Source organism: Scardinius erythrophthalmus, assembly GCF_964197995.2.
Source record: "Scardinius erythrophthalmus genome assembly, chromosome: 4".
Classification (NCBI taxonomy): Eukaryota; Metazoa; Chordata; class Actinopteri; order Cypriniformes; family Leuciscidae; genus Scardinius; species Scardinius erythrophthalmus.
Window position 1 is genome coordinate 2,236,798 of NC_138224.1, and position 20,975 is coordinate 2,257,772.

The window sequence follows — 20,975 nt, forward strand, 5'->3', positions numbered from 1 at the left end:
TAAGATGGCGTGTATATCAACTATTATTTTATTATTATTTTGTTATTCTAATTGATTAAGTATAAGTGGATATTAATGAAATTATGTAAACGAAGAACATTGTACAACATTAACAATTTATTTTTTATATAAAAAATGCTATTGTCAATATATGTGCAAATATACGTATATTTGTAAACATTGTATTGTACAGAGGTAACACACAAAAAACGGAATATTCACAAACACACAGAGCATGATAGAAATGTTAGCTTGGCTAAAATAGTAACAATAATAATAAAAAAGTTAATTTATGGCATCTTGTGCTCACAGTATCGTGTATGATTCTGATATTACCATAATAAACATTACTTATAAACACAATAATCATATAGTACTCCAAAGTAGTTTAACATATCCAAAAACATGGCATTACCATTGTAACATTAAGGCACTTTTTTTGTTAGTATTATTATATTTTAAAAAGCATTAAATGCTCTATTTTATTTGATGTATAAACCTCACATAAAAAAACCTTGATTTGACAGCATAATACTTGATAGTCATTTAAATCCTTTAAAAATATCTTGCATTGTGTTTATACCAGATTTTGCACATTTAGTTCAATAAGAAGTGATAAAGATCACATACTTGTTTTCATAATATATAATACGTCAGTAACATCTGCAATAATATGCATTGCAATGGATTGTCAGAACAAAAGCTATTGGTTTTTACCAGTCGTCTGCAACAAACGAAGAATTATGACAACATATCTCACTTGGCAAAAAGCAATTTCTAAAAAATATTAAAACTAGTGGTTTTAAGATGTGGGCTCCACACAAAACCTGTTTTCAAGGCATATTCCACTTGGGCACATTATACACTCTGTCCGGGTTAAATGAAAATGACTACGCAAACATTCTTGAGCTTGTTTGTTTGAGGTTTAAGACGCATGGATCTGAATATGAGGCGTGGGACAGGGATTAAGGACGGTCAATGTAAGGCTTCACAGCTTCAGGTCCAACTCCAACTCCAACTCCAACTCCGGCTCTTCAACCTGGTTCTGAAGCTTCTCAGTGACGGGCTTCATGAGTTCCTTAAACTGCTCGATGTTGGTTTCATGCAGGATCTTCTGCGTCAGGTAGCGCTCCCGCTTGATCTGTTCTTTCAGCGCTTCCGGCACATCCGGTATTATGTAGGACAGCATGAATTTTGAGAAATAAACGATGTGCTGAGAGGAGAACAAAACAGCATATTTAGAACATTAAAAACACAAACACAAAGTTTGTTTCATGAGGTAATCAGGCGTATCACATCTAGTCACCTACCTCAACAACAATCATAAAAGCCAGTTTGGCAGCAATGACATGCCAATAATATATGCTGAACTCATATTGATTATGATGACTGGGAGGATACCTGAAATCTCGATACCTGAAACATAACAAGAGCAAATTAATACATCTGTCAGTGTTCAAATATATCAATGTAAAATCTTAAAGTCCCCCTGTAGTCAATAATTTTATCCCTTAAAACTCATCTTTTATCACCACAATGGCATATTTTGATGTTTTTTCCTGTGAAAAAACAAATTATTCATGCTTTAAAATTGCTGGAATGTAACTCGACACCCTTGCCTCATTTAGTATTCGTGTTTCTATGAATATGCAAATAAGCTCCGCCTCCACTCACTCATACTCCAGTACATGTATCGGAATGGTAATGCGTTTTATGTATTGCTCTCTACAACGTCGGACACATATCGGTAATTAATATATGATTAGCCTTTTGCTTGACACTGTTATCAAACAGATAATACTGTGTTGCTAATATTACAAAAACCATCTTCCCGTTCACCATCTCAGAGTCAGGCGTTATGAACGGTGGAGAAACCCATCTAGTTCATCATAACATCGTTATATATATCATACACCTGCTATATTGCTAAATCTACCCAATTTTCCATATCAACAGAAAAATATACGGGGATAACCTGACTTCTCTTGAGGCTCCCCTGCTGTTCGCTGTTAATGATATGCTAAAAGCCCGCCGGCACGTTGATCTGATTGGTTACAAGGTAGTTTGTGATGTCAGAAACACCAGCGATTTCAAAGCATGTTTTTGAGACTGTCTTTGGTTCACTGCAGTTTTAAGGAGAAAACACTCAGCAATGCTGTCGACTTATGAATTTGCACATGATTTGTCTTAAAGCAGATTAAGAAACAACACAGACATATAAACAACATTAACTAGTTAAAACTCCACCTTAAAAACTACAGATCAATCCGACCTTATCATCTGTTGCCACCAGCCATATAATTAGACAAGCTTTTGCTCTTTTCTATGCAAGTCTATAGAAGTAATGTTTGGGTAGTTATATATAAATGATCCACACATACAGGTGTTGCAGGTCACTTATAATGCGACACAAGGTACACACTTGTTTAGATAAATCTATGAAACATGCATGCTGTGTATTAAACTACGAGCGAGCTGTAATTCACAAATTTAACATGCTGTAATAACTGGTGATGTTTTACAAGCTGACCGGCATGTGGTGACGTTGGACCAGTACAGTTTGATGTCAGTGGTGTTTGGTCTGCTCTTCTCTGTGAAGTCATCAACGTTGAATACAGACAGCGAGCTGTTGATGAAGCCCGCCATGGTGTGGTCTGATCCGCCTGTGTAAGGGTTCACAGAAAACGCCCAGTAATAAACCAGCCGAGGAATCATGTCCGAAGTGAAGGCAATGATGGCAGCCTGGAGAGGAAAACAACCACAGATGCAGACAGTGAGTGAACATGACCTGAATCAGACAACAAGTTGCAAAACAACTTCTAAACTAGGGCTGAGTATTGACACATTTTGAGATTTGATTTTGACTCACAAACTTGTGATTTGATTCAATCCTGATCTTAATACAAAGTGAATTGATTCATTTGGAAATTTATCAGGTACAGTCCAACAAGTAAAACATTTGAATATAATGTAATATATCATAATAGCAACTACTTCAATTCATTTTTTGAAATATAAACACTTGAATGGTGGACGTCATAAAAACTAGTTTTCATGACGGATTTAGTAAAGTGCAAGAGATGAACAGTTCACGTGCCACATTAAAGAGCATCAAAACAACGTTTATTGTTTGAATATCATAATAGACAGAATTTGAAAGCAAATTAAAGTAACCTTCTGTATTACCCTTTTATTTCTCACAACTTATTGAATTTTCATGTATACCTATATTTTTATATTTGTTTTTGTACTTTTTCTTTTTTTAAATGAGCTGAAATTGACTTAATTGTTACCAGAAATTTTATTTGAATCTTGAATTTTCATGTATATCTATATTTTAAAATTAGTTGTACTTTTTTTAATGAGCTGAAATTGACTTTATTGTTACGACTGGAGTTCCCCAAGGGCCCTCTTTTATTTATTATTTATTTGCTGCCCTTTGGACACATTTGTGTTTATATGAAGAAAGAAAGTCATGTGCATCAGTGTATCAGTGTCAATGGGATGAGGGTGAGTAAATAATGATAATTAATTAAAAATAATTGTCATTTTTGGGTGAACTATCCTTACTATCCATCAATATGGGTTCATCAAAATGAGAATCGATTAAAATATTTTCAACCCACGTTTGTGGCCACTGCGAGAATCGCCACTCCCTGTAGGATGGGCTGCCAGGCTCCAATGTCCTGGGCCTTTTCCGGAACTATCCGACGGAACTGAGTAGTGATTTTCCAGGCGTCCACACGGATTTCACACAGATTGTTGATCAGTGCCAGGAGCGGAGCCAACGGGAAAGATGCCACAAACAGAGTCACAAATCCAAACTGGATCACTGTGGGAATGCAACAGACAAAAACACATTCAGACTGAACAGTGTTCGGGCACTCACAGCTGATTGGATGATTCAAATGTGTGCGCAAAATCTCACCCATCTCCAGGTATTCATAAAACAGGCCGAGCTTTCCTATTTGCTGGAGTTGATAGTCCTGTTCCCAGCGAGGAATCACTTTCTCTGAACCCACCTGGGTGCAACGACGAAATATCAGATTCTTCAACCACCTAGAAACATGATCGTTTATTAATTGCTGTGGTTTTTTATCTGCTCTATGAAAGAGTTAATAATTCAAGTTGAGACAAATTTATCATGATGTTAATGTTCATAATATCTTAAAAATGGTCTCATTCGCTGTGTGAAACTCACGGCAGAAGGACTTCTTGTATATTGTTCCAGACGGCCTTTCCGGTCATGATGATTGACAGCTGTGTGGTCAGCTCAGTCAGGCAGCCGCCAGGATCACACTGAACGCAATAATGTTTCATGTTATATGAAATAGACATGTACCAGACTTCTCACTTATGCATTTTATCCAAAGCCACTTGCATTGCATTCAAGGAATATCAGTTGATGCATGTTGTTACATAAAAGTAAAACTTAAAAGTAAAACAAGCTGAAATTATGACATTAAAAAAAGTAAAAATTCTGACTTAAAAAGTCATAATATACTTAATCATAATGACACTCATAAGATTGAGATTAAAAAGACAACTTATGTCTTTCTATGTCATAATCATGAATTTTTCAACCAGAATTTTGACCTTTTCAGCTTAGTAATTAGTAATTTAGTTCCTCGTCATCTCACAGAACTCTCTCACCTCCTCATTGCGGAACTTCCTGAACCAGTAGACGGGCTGTCCCGGGTAGCCCACCACCTTTCCTTTGAAGAAAGCGATGTAGAAACAGGACGAGTAATAGTTCACAAACTGAAAGAGGAACATCTTTAGCGTCAGGCTGTTCTCGTACTCCGTTTTGGTCCGCGGCAGCTCTGAAGCACACAGAATGAGCCACATATTTACAGAGAATCCTATAAACACTTTTACTCAGTATGAAACTAAAATAACTAATGCAGTTCATTAGGGGTGTAATGATACACTCATGTCACGGTTCGATACATATCACGATACTGAACTTACGATACGATATTATTGCGATACTCCAAGACATATGATAAAAGGATGACAAAATTGATTAAAATGCTAAATTTTATTACATTTGTGGGTGTAAATTAATAGGCTTCGGCTTGTAACCCAATGCACAGGACAATAGTGACACCAGAATAATAGTCATGATTCTGAAGCTAAAATTATTTTGGACGAATATGCTTGCACTCTGTCACTAGCTAAATATATTTAAAATAATGTAGGCCACTTTTTACTGGTAACATCAGACATATGGCATTACAAGGACCCACAAATATTCCCCCATTGCATTATTATACATTATATTCAATATTCAATCATTTTTTCCTCAAACAGTAATTTTTATTTTGGGTGAACTATACACAATATATATTGTCACTATCCACGATACATATTGTTGCATTTTTGTATTGCGATATATTGTGACACGATATATTGTTACACCCCTACAGTTCATTACTGTTAACACTTAGGGCTCTATCATACACTTGGTGCAATGCAGCGCCAGGCGCTGAAAAAACAAAGTGTTGTTTGCTAGTTTCAGCCCGACGCAGTTATCATTTTCACATCCTGCGCCACGTTGTTTAAACAGCAAATGCATTTGCGCCCATAGGCGTGCTGGTCTGAAAACGAGGTGTGTTCTGGCGCATTGATGGCGTGTTGCTATTTTGAGGAACTATAATAGACTGAGCCATTGACCAACTGAAACCTGGTCTAAAGTCAATGACGTAGTATTTTCTTTTGTTATTTAAAGAGCACATTAGTAATATGAGCCTATAGGCGGGTCCACAACGCACGTACACTTATTACACACACAGGGTCGGGCAGCTGCACACAAACATGCCAAATATTAGAAATAAAAGGATTACAATGTAAAAGATTATTATTGTGTACATAAAGATATGGTGGAATCCGGCTTGTCCCGTTGATGGTCTGAGCTTTAACCTCACGCACGAGCAGATCCGTTTCCTCGCTAGAGAAGCGTTCAGTCTTTCCGCTTGCAAATTCCGCCATGTAAATAGTGAATCCGCCATGGCACGAGCGCAGCTGGCTTTTAAAGGGAATGGGAGATGAGACTCTGATTGGTTTATTGCACGTTACGCCCAAAACACACCCATTACTCATTAAGAGAATAGAGACAACCCTTTTAGACTATGCACCGGGAGCACCGACCATTTTTCCCGTCGTTAAACTAGCAAAAGTGGATTCAGACATGCACTAAATGCACTTGCGCCGTGCGCTCTAGACCATGCACTTAGGTCCTTAAAATAGGACCTTTATTGTCAAAAAAAAAATTTCAAGCCGAATCTCTGCTGTAAATCATCAAACTACAGCGAAATCTGTTACCGAAATCTGTGATCCAGATGGCAACTTTTTCGTAGACGTTGTTGAGAATCATGATGATGATGAAGCTGATGATGGAGGCTGTGATGGAAGTGGCCGTCTGAGGGGTGACAAACTCTTTGAACGGCTCCAGCTCCTTGTGACCCGAGCGCAGCTCCATAGAGAAAACGATAAACATCGCCAAGCGATACACTATCACCCCGACCACTGATGTTATGATCAACAGAATCTACACGAGATCATAAAAAAGCAACAGAGAGACGGATGATGCAACATGAAATGACATTGAAAAGCATGCATAATGTGAATGCAAGTGATGATGGCCTAGAACATGCATTAGACTAGGCTTTAAATGTATGATGAGACTGAAAGTGTAATATTACCCAGAATAACACAGTGCTGATGCCACATGTCACTCTCATGCACTTTCCACAGGCTGTGTACGGCACCTTCTCTTTAGACTGTATAAAACAAACACAGAAGCACACTGCATATTTAATGCTTTTTTAAGCTTACTTTTGAAGTCAAACACCTAAAACAATGAATACAGCCCCTGCATCCAGTGAAACTCACACCTTTGTAACAGGGTTAAATTTTTCATGGGTGCATTTGGCCTCGTATTCGGGTCGTGGCTGTTCCTCCTGCTGAAGAAACTCCACCGTGTCCCAATCGTGCTCCAGCACGGCCTGGTATCGTTTCCAGAACTCCAAAAACAGTGTCACTGTGAAAGATAAAACACATTGCATAAAAGATGTACCAAGTCATATTTATGAGATGAAAAGCTGAAAGTTTGACATTTAAAGTCAAAATTATGACACAAAAAGTCAGAATTATGACTTAAATTCATAATTACGACATTAAAAAGTTAAAATTATGACGTAAAAAGTCGAAATTGACAAAGTTTAAATTGACATACTAAGTCAAAATTACTAAATCGAAACTATAGCATTAAAAAGTCAAAATTATGATAGTCAAAACTGACATAAAAAGTTAAAATTATGACTTAAAATAATAATTACTACATTAAAAAAACTAAATTATGACATACTAAATTATGACATACTAAATTATGACATATGACATAAGTCGAAATTATAACATTTAAGAGTCCAAATTATATATTAAGTCATAATGACATAAAGATAATGTATATATTGACTTTCTATGTCATAATCATGTATTTTTCAGTCAGAATTTTGACCTTTTCAGTTAGAATTTTAACTTTTTAATGGCAAAACGGCAAAAAGCTCCAAACATATTTATGCAATGCACTTTAATGTTGCATTACAAAAAATTGCAACACTTTACAATAAGGTCCCATTAGTAATACGTTAACTAATGTTAATAAATGGAACCTTACTGTAAAGTGTTGCCGAAAAAATGACTGTTGCATGTAGCTTGCTGGTTCTCGGCCAGAATAAGCTGAGCCTACAGTATGTTGATGTAAAAGCATTGTTGCTGCAATGTTGAGTAATCAAAGGTTTAGCACAATGAGGCTAGGATTAGGGTTCAGATGTGCATGGGATCATGTGACCAGTGTATGACATCATTACTCACCCCAAATAGACATGAAAACAGCAAACACTAATGTCCCATAGTTATCAAATATACACAGTCTCTGTGGAGAAAAACGAGAGCAGAAACACATTATCAGTTTCAGAACAACAAAAAGGGAGTTTCACAAAAACCAGAAGTAAAGTCCTAGATCAGACAAGAAATCCCCAAATCCTCCAGAGGAAACGTTGTGAAATATGTGGAAAGAGCGCTGCTGTTTTATCATAAGTTTGCATTATTCTCAACAAAAACCTGAAAGGATTTTTCCATTGGCTATCGAATTATGGCAGAAAATAAGCTCTGTGATCAACAAATGCTTATGATTCTTACACGTTCTGTTCATCATCATGATAATCTTCACAAATAAACGCAATTTAAGGCCTAAATACAACTGGCAGGAGTTAAAAACTAAACATAGGCTATAAACGAACTACATCACAGTCACATGACTTCAATCAAAGACTTTAGATGTTCAAAAATGGTGCACTCATATTACTTATAAATGGGAGAAAGTTCAATAAGCAATATGGCGGAATTAGTCCCGCCTTGATAAAGTCATCTTATATGACATTGAATGTCCTCAAAGACCTCTCTAGTCCTATTTATTTCATCACGCAAGATTTCAAATGTTGGTTTGGTGGTCCTGAAATGCCTGAGCCTGTCACCAAAATGTTTGGGAATAATGACCTCCCAGAAGCCCATCCGATTGCAAGATAACACGACAGTGTTTATAATAGCATTTAGTCATTTATGATGATAAATAATAAACCACAGTGGCTTCACAGACTGCAGCAAATTACATTTTTGTGATGTAAATGGTGACTTATTTGCAGATGTGTTATGCAATATTTCAATTTTGCATGTAAGTTAAATTTGCAACTTTGGATGGAAACATGTCTATTGACTTCAGGACAATGGAACCGGAAGTGCTAAAATGCCTGTTCCTGGGTTTTGGCCAAGCGGCAACCTTCCTCTTTCTCTCTTGAGTTCTACACGGAAGTGACTTAAACGGCAATTCACCGACTGGCCACTAGAGACAGGCTCCAGAAGAGAGTCAATCCCATAAACCCACATGTTAAAATGTCCAACTTTACAGCAGAAAAAAACATGTGTACAGCCTGGTGCAAAAAGTGGCTTTGGTCTATATAGATAATTTTGTCCTTCATGACGACTGTGAGGGGGGCTGAATTTTTTTATAACTCATCCGTTTAAATTATATTAAGCCTTAAAGTTCTGCATAATTAAGGGCGTGGCCACTTGAATGACAGGTGGATTGTCGCTGATGTCACTACTAGCCGTTTGTCTGCTGTATATTAGCGTCATCTCAGCTAATCCGCCTCACTGCCCATTGTCGTTTATCCGGGAGTGACGCTGCCAAGATGGCGACGACTGGCTCTGCCCACTTTAGACTTCAAAAATGCTCTTCAGAAACACTACAGGTGACGTCACGGACTCTATGTCCATATTCATTTTTTACAGTCTATGGTTTTGACCAAGCTGCAACCTCCCTGTCTCTCTCTTGAAACCACCACAGAAGTGAATTAAACGGCAATTCATCAACTGGCCACTTGAGGCTGGCTGCAAAAGTGAGTCAAATCTTTACAGCAGAAAAACACATGTGTACAGCCTGGAGCAAAAAGTGGTTTTGGTCTATTTAGCTAATTTTGCCCTTCATGACGACTGTGAGGGGGGTGCATTTTTTATTACTCATCCGTTTAAATTATATTAAGCCTTAAATTTCTGCATAATTAAGGGTGTCCACTTTTGAGTGACAGGTGGATTCCCGCTGCTGTGGTCATTGGTCATCATTAGCCGTTTGTCTGCTGTCTGTTAGCCTTCACTGTAATAAATGTAAAAATAAATAAATTCGGGAGTGACGCGCTGCCAAGACGGCGACGGTCGGCCACGCCCACTTTATGCTTCAAAAACAGCCTTCAGAAACATACAGGTGACATCACGGACTCCATATATTTTTACAGTCTATGGTTTTGGCCCAGAAGAACTTTATTTGAATACTCACTTTAGAGGACTCACACGTGATGTTCAGCCTCCAGTACGAACAGTCCTGATCACACTGCGGGCACATGACAATCTGTCCACCAATCTCAGGGTCGCACACCTCTTTGCTGCCCAAACAGAGATATAATCTGTGTCTATATACTGTGAAGTGTATCAGAGCATAACGGCGTGATGTTATCTGTGCTGTACCTCCATGTGCTGCTCTCTCTGGATCTGTATCCGTATATGAAACAGCCGAGGCCGACTGCAGCAGCGAGGGACAACATGATCGTGTAGAAACCCAACCAGGCAAAATAAATGCCGATCTTCTCACCGAAATACTTCCTGAAAGCAAGATCAGTCTTTAGTAGAGCTGCTTTATAGCTGAATCAAAGTTCTTTCATAATTAATGTACTAGAACTGAATTAAATCAACATTGAACTGAATGACACTATTGTCTTCTGTAGAGCTGCTTTATAGCTGACTCAAACTCGTTTCATAATTGATGAATTTGCATTAATTAAGCAGAAGTCAGAATAGAGACTAAAAACACAAACTGCACGAATGCAATAGTCTTCTGACACAAACACACACCTGATCAGGTTCAGCGGCTGCATCTTGTAGAAGCTCTTGGGATGCGCCCACTCGTTGTAAAGCAGAAATCGTTCATTCGGGCAACTGGGCTCTTTAGATTTCACATTAAATCTGCACTGTTACAGAAATCACAAAAACACCAGCAAAAAGCACATTAGTGATCATTTAATACTGCAGTAAAGCACTCATGCATCACCTCTGTACATAAACTACATCCAGTTTAAACATCTTTTTTGGGTGACACTTTATTTTACAGTGTCCTTGTTTCATATATTACATGTACTTACTATAGTAATAACAGTATATTATGCATAATTACATGCAACGAGCCCTAAATCAAACCCTAATCCTAACCCAACCCTATAGTAAGTACATGTAGTTAATTAATATTACTCCGTACTTAAATGTATAATAACGCTGCAACAAGGACACCTTATTTAGGTGGCTAGTTATTGTTTTTTATTATTTATTTATATTTACACAGGTTTCTTGTACCCAGTTTTTTTTTTTACACAGTTACTGTTGAAATTTATTATTTATTTGTTTATTTATATGCATTTAAAATATTTTTTATTTATTAATTGATTTATTTTAGGAATTTCTTATGTTTATAACAAATTTATTTAATTACCTAGTATCTTTTTTTATTATTTATTACACACATTTATATTTTATTTATTATAATTATAATTTAATTATAATTTTTATACATTATAATTTTTTTTAATTGTAGATTAATTTTAGTAATTTTTATGTGCTTTTGTAATTTTGTAATTATTAGTGTTTTTAAACATTACTATTTAGGTTACATTTATTTTTAATATAAATATAAATAGTATTTATTTTTGTGCTTCAACTTCAGAAAAAAGTTAGAAAGTTTCATTTAGTTCAAGTTGTTCATGTTATGTATATAATAAATATATACTAAAACTATTCAAACATTTTTGTTATAAAACGAAAAAAAAAATCATGTATATAATATATATATATAAATTATTATATATATATAAAATATTATTATTATTATTATTTTTTTTTTTTTCATTTTATAACAAAAATGTTTTAGTTAACTATATTAACCCTAACTGTGACTGGGGAAAGTATGATGATATTTTCACCTGTGGTGTTTGATGGTTACTTACATCATGTAATGGATATGCATCTTTGTACACGCCTCCGTTCAGCAGTTTGGAGAAGCCATACTTCTTCATGTCTCCTCTGATATCATACGGAGCTCGGTTGAGGATGTAGTACGCCTGTAACCAACGGTATATCAGTGAGATGCAGGTGAAGGTAAAGTGCGAGCAACTCAGTTGGTCAATGGCTCAGTCTATTTCAGTTGCCTCAAAATAGCAACACGCCATCAATGCGCCTGAACACACCTCGTTTTCAGACCAGCACGCCTATTGGCGCAAATGCATTTGCTGTTTAAACAACGTGGCACAGGACGTGAAAATGATAACTGCGTCGGGCTGAAACAAGCAAAAAACACTTGCGTCGCGCCGTGTGTATGATAGGGCCCTTAAGATGTTCAACGCACCATTCTGCTCCTCATGGCTGGCGTGAAGAACTGATCTCTGTCCTTCACGTGAAAACGGTTCAGCTGATCCTTCCTGAAGGGGGCCGTGAAGAACTCCGTCTCTTTGGCAATGACGTCTTCGCTGGGGTAGAAGTGCTTGGTGAAGCAGTTGTACCCGTAGGATTGTGGGGCCAGATCATTGGGCTGGATTGGCAGTCTGATATGCAGGACTTCAGCATAAGAACACAGCGTTTCAAAAGGCATGTGCAGTTTCACATAGAACATTTTCTCATCTATCACCTGCAAAACAAAGAGAGAAGGGAAACTTCTACAGGAAAGGTGTAGGTGCCTTTGTCTAAAACAATAGCATTCCTGCAGATCATATCAACAGGTTGAGACAAGACCTGCTGTATCCTTCCTGAGAATCCATATTTACTGGTGGAACTGATATAAACCAGGAATAAATAAAGCACGAAATGACAAGAATGTCAATAAGGAAAGAGGAACTGCGGGTCTGATACTTATGGAGGAAAACATCTCTAGGAAATCTTATTTAAATGTGCGATTAAACAACTTACGGATTGTGTCGCCTCCAATTCCACACCAAAATCCATCAGGCTTCCTTCAAAACATTCTCTTCGTCTTTGCTAGATAATAAATTAAAAAGGAGAGAAGAGATAAAACTCGCTGATTTTGCTGTGTATGAATGACGATGACGTTGTTAAGAAAATAGTCTGGAGCTTGAGTTAGATGTTTGGTTTAGTGATTAAGGTTTTTAGTATGTGTGTGAATCTCACAAAATATTACTCACTTAGGGTTTAAAGTTGGCATGAAATGAAAATACATATCAAATGTTTATTGAAAAGAAGAGATATAACAACATTGAGGCATCACAAACACCACAAAACAGTAACTATATATATACATATATATGTGTGTGTGTGTGTGTGTGTGTGTGTGTGTGTGTGTTTGTGTGTATACATATATGAGTGTATATACACATATAGGGCCCTATTTTAACAATCTGAAACGCAAGTATCAAACACGAAACGCAGGTAACTTTGTCAAATCAAGTCAAGTCAATTTTATTTATATAGCGCTTTTCACAACATAGGTTGTATCAAAGCAGCTTCACAGTAATAAATTAAAACAATACATCAATGTTTGTTTCTAGTGGAACGTCCACGTTTGGTAATGCTGATCAATAGTATTGTTGATTGATTAATTAAATTAAATATCCCCAAATATCCCCAACTGAGCAAGCCAAAGGCAACAGTGGCAAGGAACCGAAAAACTCCATCAGGTGACCTAATGGAGAAAAAAAAACCTTGGGAGAACCCAGGCTCAGTCGGGGGCCAGTTCTCCTCTGGCGTTTATGAAGTAGAGGTCAGATTTACCTGTCAGATTAAAAGAATTATATGAATGCCTGGCTGAAGAGATGCGTCTTTAATCTAGTTTTAAACTGGGAGAGCGAGTCTGAGCAACGAACAGTATCTGGAAGACTATTCCAGAGTTTTGGAGCTAAATGTGAAAATGCTCTCCCTCCTTTGGTGGATCTGGATATCCTAGGTATGACCAAAAGCCTCGAATTTAGTGATCTTAAAGAGCGCGATGGATTATAGGGCGATAGAAGATCGGTTAAATAGACTGGAGCTAAGCCGTTTAGGGCTTTATAAGTCAGTAGCAATACCTTGTAATTAATACGGAACTTTATAGGTAACCAATGCAGTGATGATAAAATTGGTGTTATATGATCATATTTTCTTGATCTAGTTAGAACTCTGGCGGCAGCATTTTGGACTAACTGTATCTTGTTTATTGAGGTTGCAGGACAACCGGCTAATAAAGCATTACAGTAATCTAGTCTCGATGTCATGAATGCATGAACTAACTTTTCTGCATCAGAAACTGATAGCATATTACGTAGCTTAGCAATGTTTCTAAGGTGGAAAAAGGCTGTTCTTGTAGCATATGAAATATGATTTTCAAAAGACAGGTTGCAGTCTAATATAACACCCAGGTCTTTTACTGTAGAGGATAAAGTAACAGGACATCCTACTATGTTAAAGTTGTATTGGTTTTGTGGGCGGTTTTTTGAACCGATAAGTATTACCTCTGTCTTGTCTGGATTTAATAAAAGAATTTTGAATTTTTAAAAGAAATTGCGCATCATCCAATCTTTTATATCTTTAACACACTCTGTCAATTTGGATAATTTAGCGTTTTCATCTGGCCGTGATGAAATATATATTTGAGTGTCATCAGCATAACAATGGAAACTAATTCCATGTTTCCTTATAATATTTCCAAGTGGCAGCATATATATTGAGAATAATAGAGGGCCTAACACAGATCCCTGCGGCACTCCATAGTTTACTGGAGTTATGATCGATTTTTCTCCATTTAAATAGACAAAATGGCGGTCAGATAATTGTGATCTGAACCAGCTTAATGCTTGTCCTTGAACACCAGTATAATTTTGTAGTCGATCTAAGAGTATTGTATGATCTATAGTATCGAACGCAGCACTAAGATCAAGTAAAACTAGTATTGAAATACAGCCTTGGTCAGAAGCTAAAAGTAAATCATTTGTGATTTTAACGAGCGCAGTTTCAATGCTATGTAAGGCCTAAATCCAGACTGAAACTTTTCATAGATGTCATTTTCTTGCAAGAAAGAGCCCAGTTGAGTGGACTCAACTTTTTCTAGTATTTTAGACATAAAAGGTAGATTTGAAATAGGTCTATAATTTGCTAGATTATGTGGATCTAATTGTGGTTTCTTAATGAGAGGTTTTATTAATGCCAGTTTAAATGTTCTTGGAACATGACCTAAAGATAAAGACGAGTTAATAATATTGAGGAGAGGCTCTTCCACTATAGGTAACACTTCTTTCAATATTTTAGTTGGTATTGGATCTAATAAACATGTTGTTGTTTTAGAGGAAATGATAAGTTTATTTAACTCTATTTGTTCTATAGTTGTAAAGCACTGTAATTGTTCTTGCGGGGTGATAATTGAGGCTGAATTATAAGGCGCGATTGAGGATTGAACGTTTACAATTGTGGTTCTGATGTTTTCTATTTTCTCAGTGAAGAACTTCATGAAATCATTACTACTAAACTGTGACGGAATATTTTGTTCAGGAGACATCTGTTTATTTGTTAGTCTAGCCACGGTGTTAAATAAGAACCTAGGATTGTTTTGGTTGTTTTCTATCAGTTTGCGGAGATGCTAAGCCCTGGCCTCTTTTAGGGCCTTTTTATAACGTGACATACTGTCTTTCCATGCGATTCTAAAGACCTCTAAGTTAGTTTTTTTTCCATTTACGCTCTAAATTACGGGTTTCTCTCTTTAGAACACGCGTAGTATTGTTGTACCATGGTGCTTTACTTTTCTCTCTGACCTTTTTTAATCTAATGGGCGCAACAATATCCAATGTTCCAGAGAGAATGGTGCTCATAGTGCTAGTTAATTCCTCAAGTTCATCTGTTTGTTTGGGTTCACTGAGCAGCTGAGACAGATCAGATAAGCTATTTGAAAAATGATCTATGGTGGATGGAAGGATTGTTCTGCCTAATCGATAACGCGGCGCAGCATAATATATTACAGGAGTACGTAATATGCAAGTTACCATGTAATGGTCAGTGACATCGTCACTTTGTGGAATGATATCTATATCGGTTGGATCGATTCCATGTGATATAATTAAATCGAGTGTATGATTAAAACGATGAGTTGGTCCGGTAACGTTTTGCTTGACCCCAAAGGAGTTGAATAAATCTGTAAACGCAGCCCCTAGCGCATCATTTGAATTATCTACGTGGATATTAAAGTCTCCAACAATTAATGCTTTATCGAAATTAACTAATAGGTCTGAGAGAAAATCTGCAAACTCTTTTAGGAAATCAGCATAAGGCCCAGGCGGTCTATATACGGTAGCCAAGGCTAGAGATAATAGGGATGTTTTTCGAACATCTAAGAGCGTAACATTTAGTACAAGTACTTCAAACAAAATAAACTTATAGCCCGTTTTCTGAGTAACATTGAGAATATCTCTATAGATTGTTGCAACACCGCCGCCACGACCAATCAGACGGGGCTCGTGCTTATAGGAGTATCCTGATGGAGTAGACTCATTTAGACCGAAATAATCATTTGGTTTAAGCCAGGTTTCAGTAAAGCAAAGTACATCGAAGCTATTATCTGTGACTATTTCATTTACAATAACTGCCTTAGGTGTGAGTGATCTAATGTTTAGAAGACCTAGCTTTAGAAATTGTTTTTGATTACTAATAGCAACATTTTCTGGTTTAATAACAATTAGATTTTTTCTAGATCCTGCAGTAGATTTATTATTTGATCGCACTAAACGAGGAATAGACACAGTTTCTATGCAATGTTCAACACTATTTATATCAGTTAATTTGGTGCAGCAGAGAATATGATTTGGACTTTTGGTTACTAGTCAAAAGGTATTTAAAATTTTGGAGATGTTACCAAATTTGTGGGCGGATCTCGAGTGCTGCTGCTATAATACCGGCGGGATAAATGACTCTTGCGCCCGACGCAAATCTAAAATGTGTTGGTCTGAACATGAAATAAACCAATCAGAGCATCATCTCACATTCCCTTTAAGAGCAGGCGCGCTTGTTCCATGGCGGATTGCTATTATAACGGCGGATTTGCCAGGAGCGGTTCACAGCCGAGGAGACCGACGTTCTCGTCAGGGGCGTTAAACACAGAGAAGTGACATTGGGGATGGAGAAACACACCCAAATTTGCTTCGGTTAAACAGGCGTATGATAATTTGGGTAAATGTGTAAGCTAGATTTATGCCTATTTTTTCACATCTTCATGGACACCACAATGATTTCCCTTGTATGGAATATTTTTCCTTGTAATTATGTATGGTTTGCAAAAATGTGAACTGCTGCGTCTGTGCAGATGAGAGAAGCAAAGTGTATGTGCGTTGTGCACACGCTACATTATGGCCAAGCATGCGCCCTTAAAATAGCATCTGAACGCGCCACTGACTTTAGACTTTAGGTTTTTCCTGGTCTGTGGAGGAATTGTTTTCTGAAACTGCAAAATAGCACCAGGGAACGTTTGCGCCGGAACATGCCTCCTCTTTTCACTGAACCGCCCCCGGGAGCGCAAGTTCATTCCCTAATTTATCGACGTGCGTCTGCCATGGAAAAAGTCTGCTGTGCGTTGGTGCAAAAAAGGGATGAAACATGATGAGTGGGTGTAAAGTCAATTGCGCTGGGTGCAAGATAGGGCCCATAGTGTAAATGTACCGTATTTTCCGGACTATAAGTCACACTTTTTTTCATAGTTTGGCTGGTCCTGCGACTTATAGTCAGGTGCGACTTATATATCAAAATGAATTCAGACTGAGATGAACCAAGAGAAAACATTAGCGTCTACAGCCGCGAGAGGGTGCTCTAGTTGGCGGAGTTGTTCAGAAGCGACACCAAGGATGGAGAAAATTCAATGGATTCAGTGATGTGGAATGAGTTCGCGGGGGCTTGGTGAACTTGTTTACTGGTAACTTGCTTGTTGGACTCACTGGCTTATGTTAATTTAGCCTATTTAGCCTCCCAGGTATATGTTCTTTATGCTATTGTGTAGCTAAATAACTGGTAATGTGAACATACCGGACACCTACTCAGCCTGTTGTTCTGTGTGCTACTGTGTAGTTGAATAACTTGCCTTTCCAGCTTAAATGTCTATTCTTGGTCTTAGATTTTGTGAAATAAATTTCTAAATAAATGCGACTTATAGTCCAGTGCGACTTATATATGTTTTTTTCCTCTTCATGACGCATTTTTTGACTGATGCGACTTATACTTCGGAGCGACTTATAGTCCAGAAAATACGGTATATGTGATGTCTGATGTCAAATCGATTAATCGCGATTAATCGCAACTAACATAATAGTTTGTTTATATAATATGTGTATATATGTTATTATGTGTTTGTGTATACATATACATGTAAACACACATTATTGTAAACACAAACTTTTATGTTACATTCGATTAATTGCGATTAATCGGTTTGACAGCCCATTATATTTATATATATTTTGCATTTTTAATTTTTTTCATAATGTTTAGTGACATAACATAAGCAGGAATTCTTCTATTAGTTAGTGAGCTTAAACTCCCATATAAACTACCATATTTTGAGTGCCACGCCCACATCTCAACATCCAATCAACAACCGATGCATAGATCCAAGTCCCCGCCCCGCTTTTTTCAACCAATAATGCGTTACACTCGGATGCATGTCACAATACGGAAGAAAAGATCTATTGCTACTTCCATTTCATCGTGACTTTAGGCATTAAGGTTATTGTTAGGTTAAGAGTCGAGGGCTAGGAGTTTATATTAGTCATGAAGATTAGTAAATGAAGTGTTCATGTGACCTTGACTTACTTTTCTCCTATAAACTGAGACTTTTTTCTCTGATGCAGTTTTAGACTCATCCTCATAGACCAAAACAAGGTCAATCCTTCTTATTCCATCGTTGAAAAACAGTGAGTCTGGGTTTCCATTGAAATCAACCTGCAAACGACAAAATGACATCACAGGAAGCTCAAAGTCATCTCTAGTCATGCAAAAGATCCTTTATGAAATAAAAGGCCATTAAAGTTCCTTAATAAATGGCTTTGAGCTACTGACTTAATTCTCCTAAAATTCTTCTAGTTTTGGCTTATTCAAGATGGACAGAAAAGAAACAAACCTGTTTCACTTTTGGCGCAGCTTCACCATCTGGTCTAGATTTGTATGTTGGCGCTTGTTCAGAATAATCTGAGAAAAGGTTGGAAACATCCAACAGGTGAATCACAACTTCTGTGATCAGATATGAATCTGCAGCCCTTGCCGATGATAACTAACAAGTAGCAATACATCAACATACTTAAATGAATTATTGTTTTACATAATATTTTCAATGCATACACCATTAAACATTTTCCCCTCAAACAAATCAAACTACATTACACTCGGCATGTAAACGCTTTGGAATTCTCTGATTTAATGTTTACTTACAGTGAAGGGAAAACCCAACCAAAACAAACTAACAAGAGAGCAAAGCATAATGGGAAACATTAACTCAAATCAGATGTTGCTAGGCTGGATGGAAAATGTCTATAGCAACGGCCTGAAAACAGCTCGTACAAGGAAAACTCATCTATCCCATCACGCCTCCACCACACAAACTTATTCCAGCTTATGAAATTAAACTGGCCATAAAACAGAGCAGAAGGGCTGACACAAAGGAAAATCCTTAGTGCATTTCAGACATGTATTTGTCCAATGAATATCACCATATATTATTAATCAAATATGTGGATTTGTACAATTGAATCACATTTGTGTGCAGTTGTTCTTGCAGTAAAATGCAACAGAATCAAAAGTAGGGCAAAGGAACTGACATAATTGAGCATTAATATAGACACACAAAATGCATAAAGCACATGCATGCATTTAGTTTGAATCTAAAGTGTCAATATTATCAGTAAAGACAGAGTTCAGATGGCCATGAAGAGGATGGTGGTGAAGTGTGTAACTTGTCTTTCTGGTTAGGTCGTTTTGTATTGTTTCGGGCCTGACATATGCAAATGTGTTCGAGTCCTTTTAATGTTTTTTTTGTAACTGAACGAGTTTGAGCACATTATTTATGCATTTATAGCTCTGAAATAGCCTACGACTGATGCCTTCTTGTAGCTCACCACACCTGCTGCACCGAAAAAGAAACTAAACATGTGATTCCAGCTAACAGGCAACCAACCGTCTGTGAGCTTTTGATAACGTTCTGGCAAGGTTTCTCGAAGTTATGAACAAACATTCATCCAGAAAAGAAACGTTAGAAAGAATAAGAAAATAGGGGGGAAAACGTTTCCCCGAAATGTTTTAGTTACACGTAAACAAGTTAGTACACGTTCGTGTAACATTTCTTTTATGATGTCACTGGTTGTTTCAGAACGTTCAGAGAACATTCAAATGTAACATTCCCAAAATGTAAGCAGAGTTCTAAAATGGAACGTTCGCACAGAAGAAGAGAAAAAAAGTTTTAAAAGTAAAAAAAAATAGAACGTTGGCAAAGCGTTCTTAGAACATATGTTTGTAAGCCAGGACGTTGTCTTCTTTCTCTCTGAATCATGTAAGATAGCGATATATTGTTGTAAAGATGCCGAACTCACCCACTTCAGACATTAAACACATCTCAATATCTCCGTTCTCTGTTTCTGAGTCCAGCTCATTAATGTCATCTTCTACTTCAGCCATTCTTAAAACTCAGCACAAAAAAAAACCTTTGAGAAAGCAACGCAACATGTAACAGATAATAACAGGAGTCCGTACAGCACAGATGCGCAGCAGCAATAGTACAAAGTATGACCGTAAAAAAAAAAAAAAATCAAAGAGTGAAAGAACAAAATGCGTGAAGTTTTCCCTGCCGGTCCGAACTTGCTGAGACTGAGTAGGTGGGGTCGGAAGAGGGTTGTAGGGGTATAAGCTGGCAGACAATTTTTGCATAACAATTTGTTGCCGCAGTGACTTTATAGTTTCCGCTTTTGCAATAATTCTAGACTTTTGAGTTTGACCACATGTTTATACATACAGATAGTTCATGTCTATAGGTACCGTAGCCTACATTTTTTTCAGAACAATTCATTGTTTATATTTTTTCTATCACTAGTTAACGCATATATTAAAACTAGAAACTCTGCATATTGTTTGGTTAAACATAACTTCAAACGATAGAACGTATTTGCGCACTAGGAACGATTTCCGTGTCTTCGATTTCACACGGAGTGTTTGTGCGACGGAAGTGAGCTTTAGCACCTTTGATATCTTGTAATCTAATTTATTTGTTTTTATTATACATAGTGGAAAACTTGATGGTGATGCTAGCACCCAAATGCATCAGTAACATAGTGAGTCTACAAGCACAATGTATAAAAATGTTCATTATAATC

The 20,975-nt window shown here is 37.1% G+C and overlaps 1 protein-coding gene across 1 annotated transcript; it reads right to left on the minus strand.

Moving 5' to 3' along the window:
- Positions 1-95: 95 nt before the first annotated feature.
- Positions 96-20,820, minus strand: ano6 (anoctamin 6). The gene is made up of 20 exons (XM_081363542.1): positions 20,199-20,820; positions 18,737-18,804; positions 18,430-18,558; positions 12,565-12,633; positions 12,008-12,286; positions 11,610-11,723; positions 10,468-10,583; positions 10,084-10,218; positions 9,896-10,001; positions 7,879-7,939; positions 6,897-7,042; positions 6,705-6,782; positions 6,325-6,550; positions 4,654-4,823; positions 4,202-4,299; positions 3,929-4,059; positions 3,627-3,832; positions 2,531-2,742; positions 1,311-1,416; positions 96-1,213 (listed from the first exon to the last, which is right to left on the minus strand). The coding sequence occupies exons 1-20, from the start codon at positions 20,281-20,283 to the stop codon at positions 989-991; spliced, it is 2,760 nt and encodes a 919-aa protein (XP_081219668.1). The 5' UTR covers positions 20,284-20,820; the 3' UTR covers positions 96-988.
- Between the last annotated feature and the right edge of the window lie 155 nt (positions 20,821-20,975).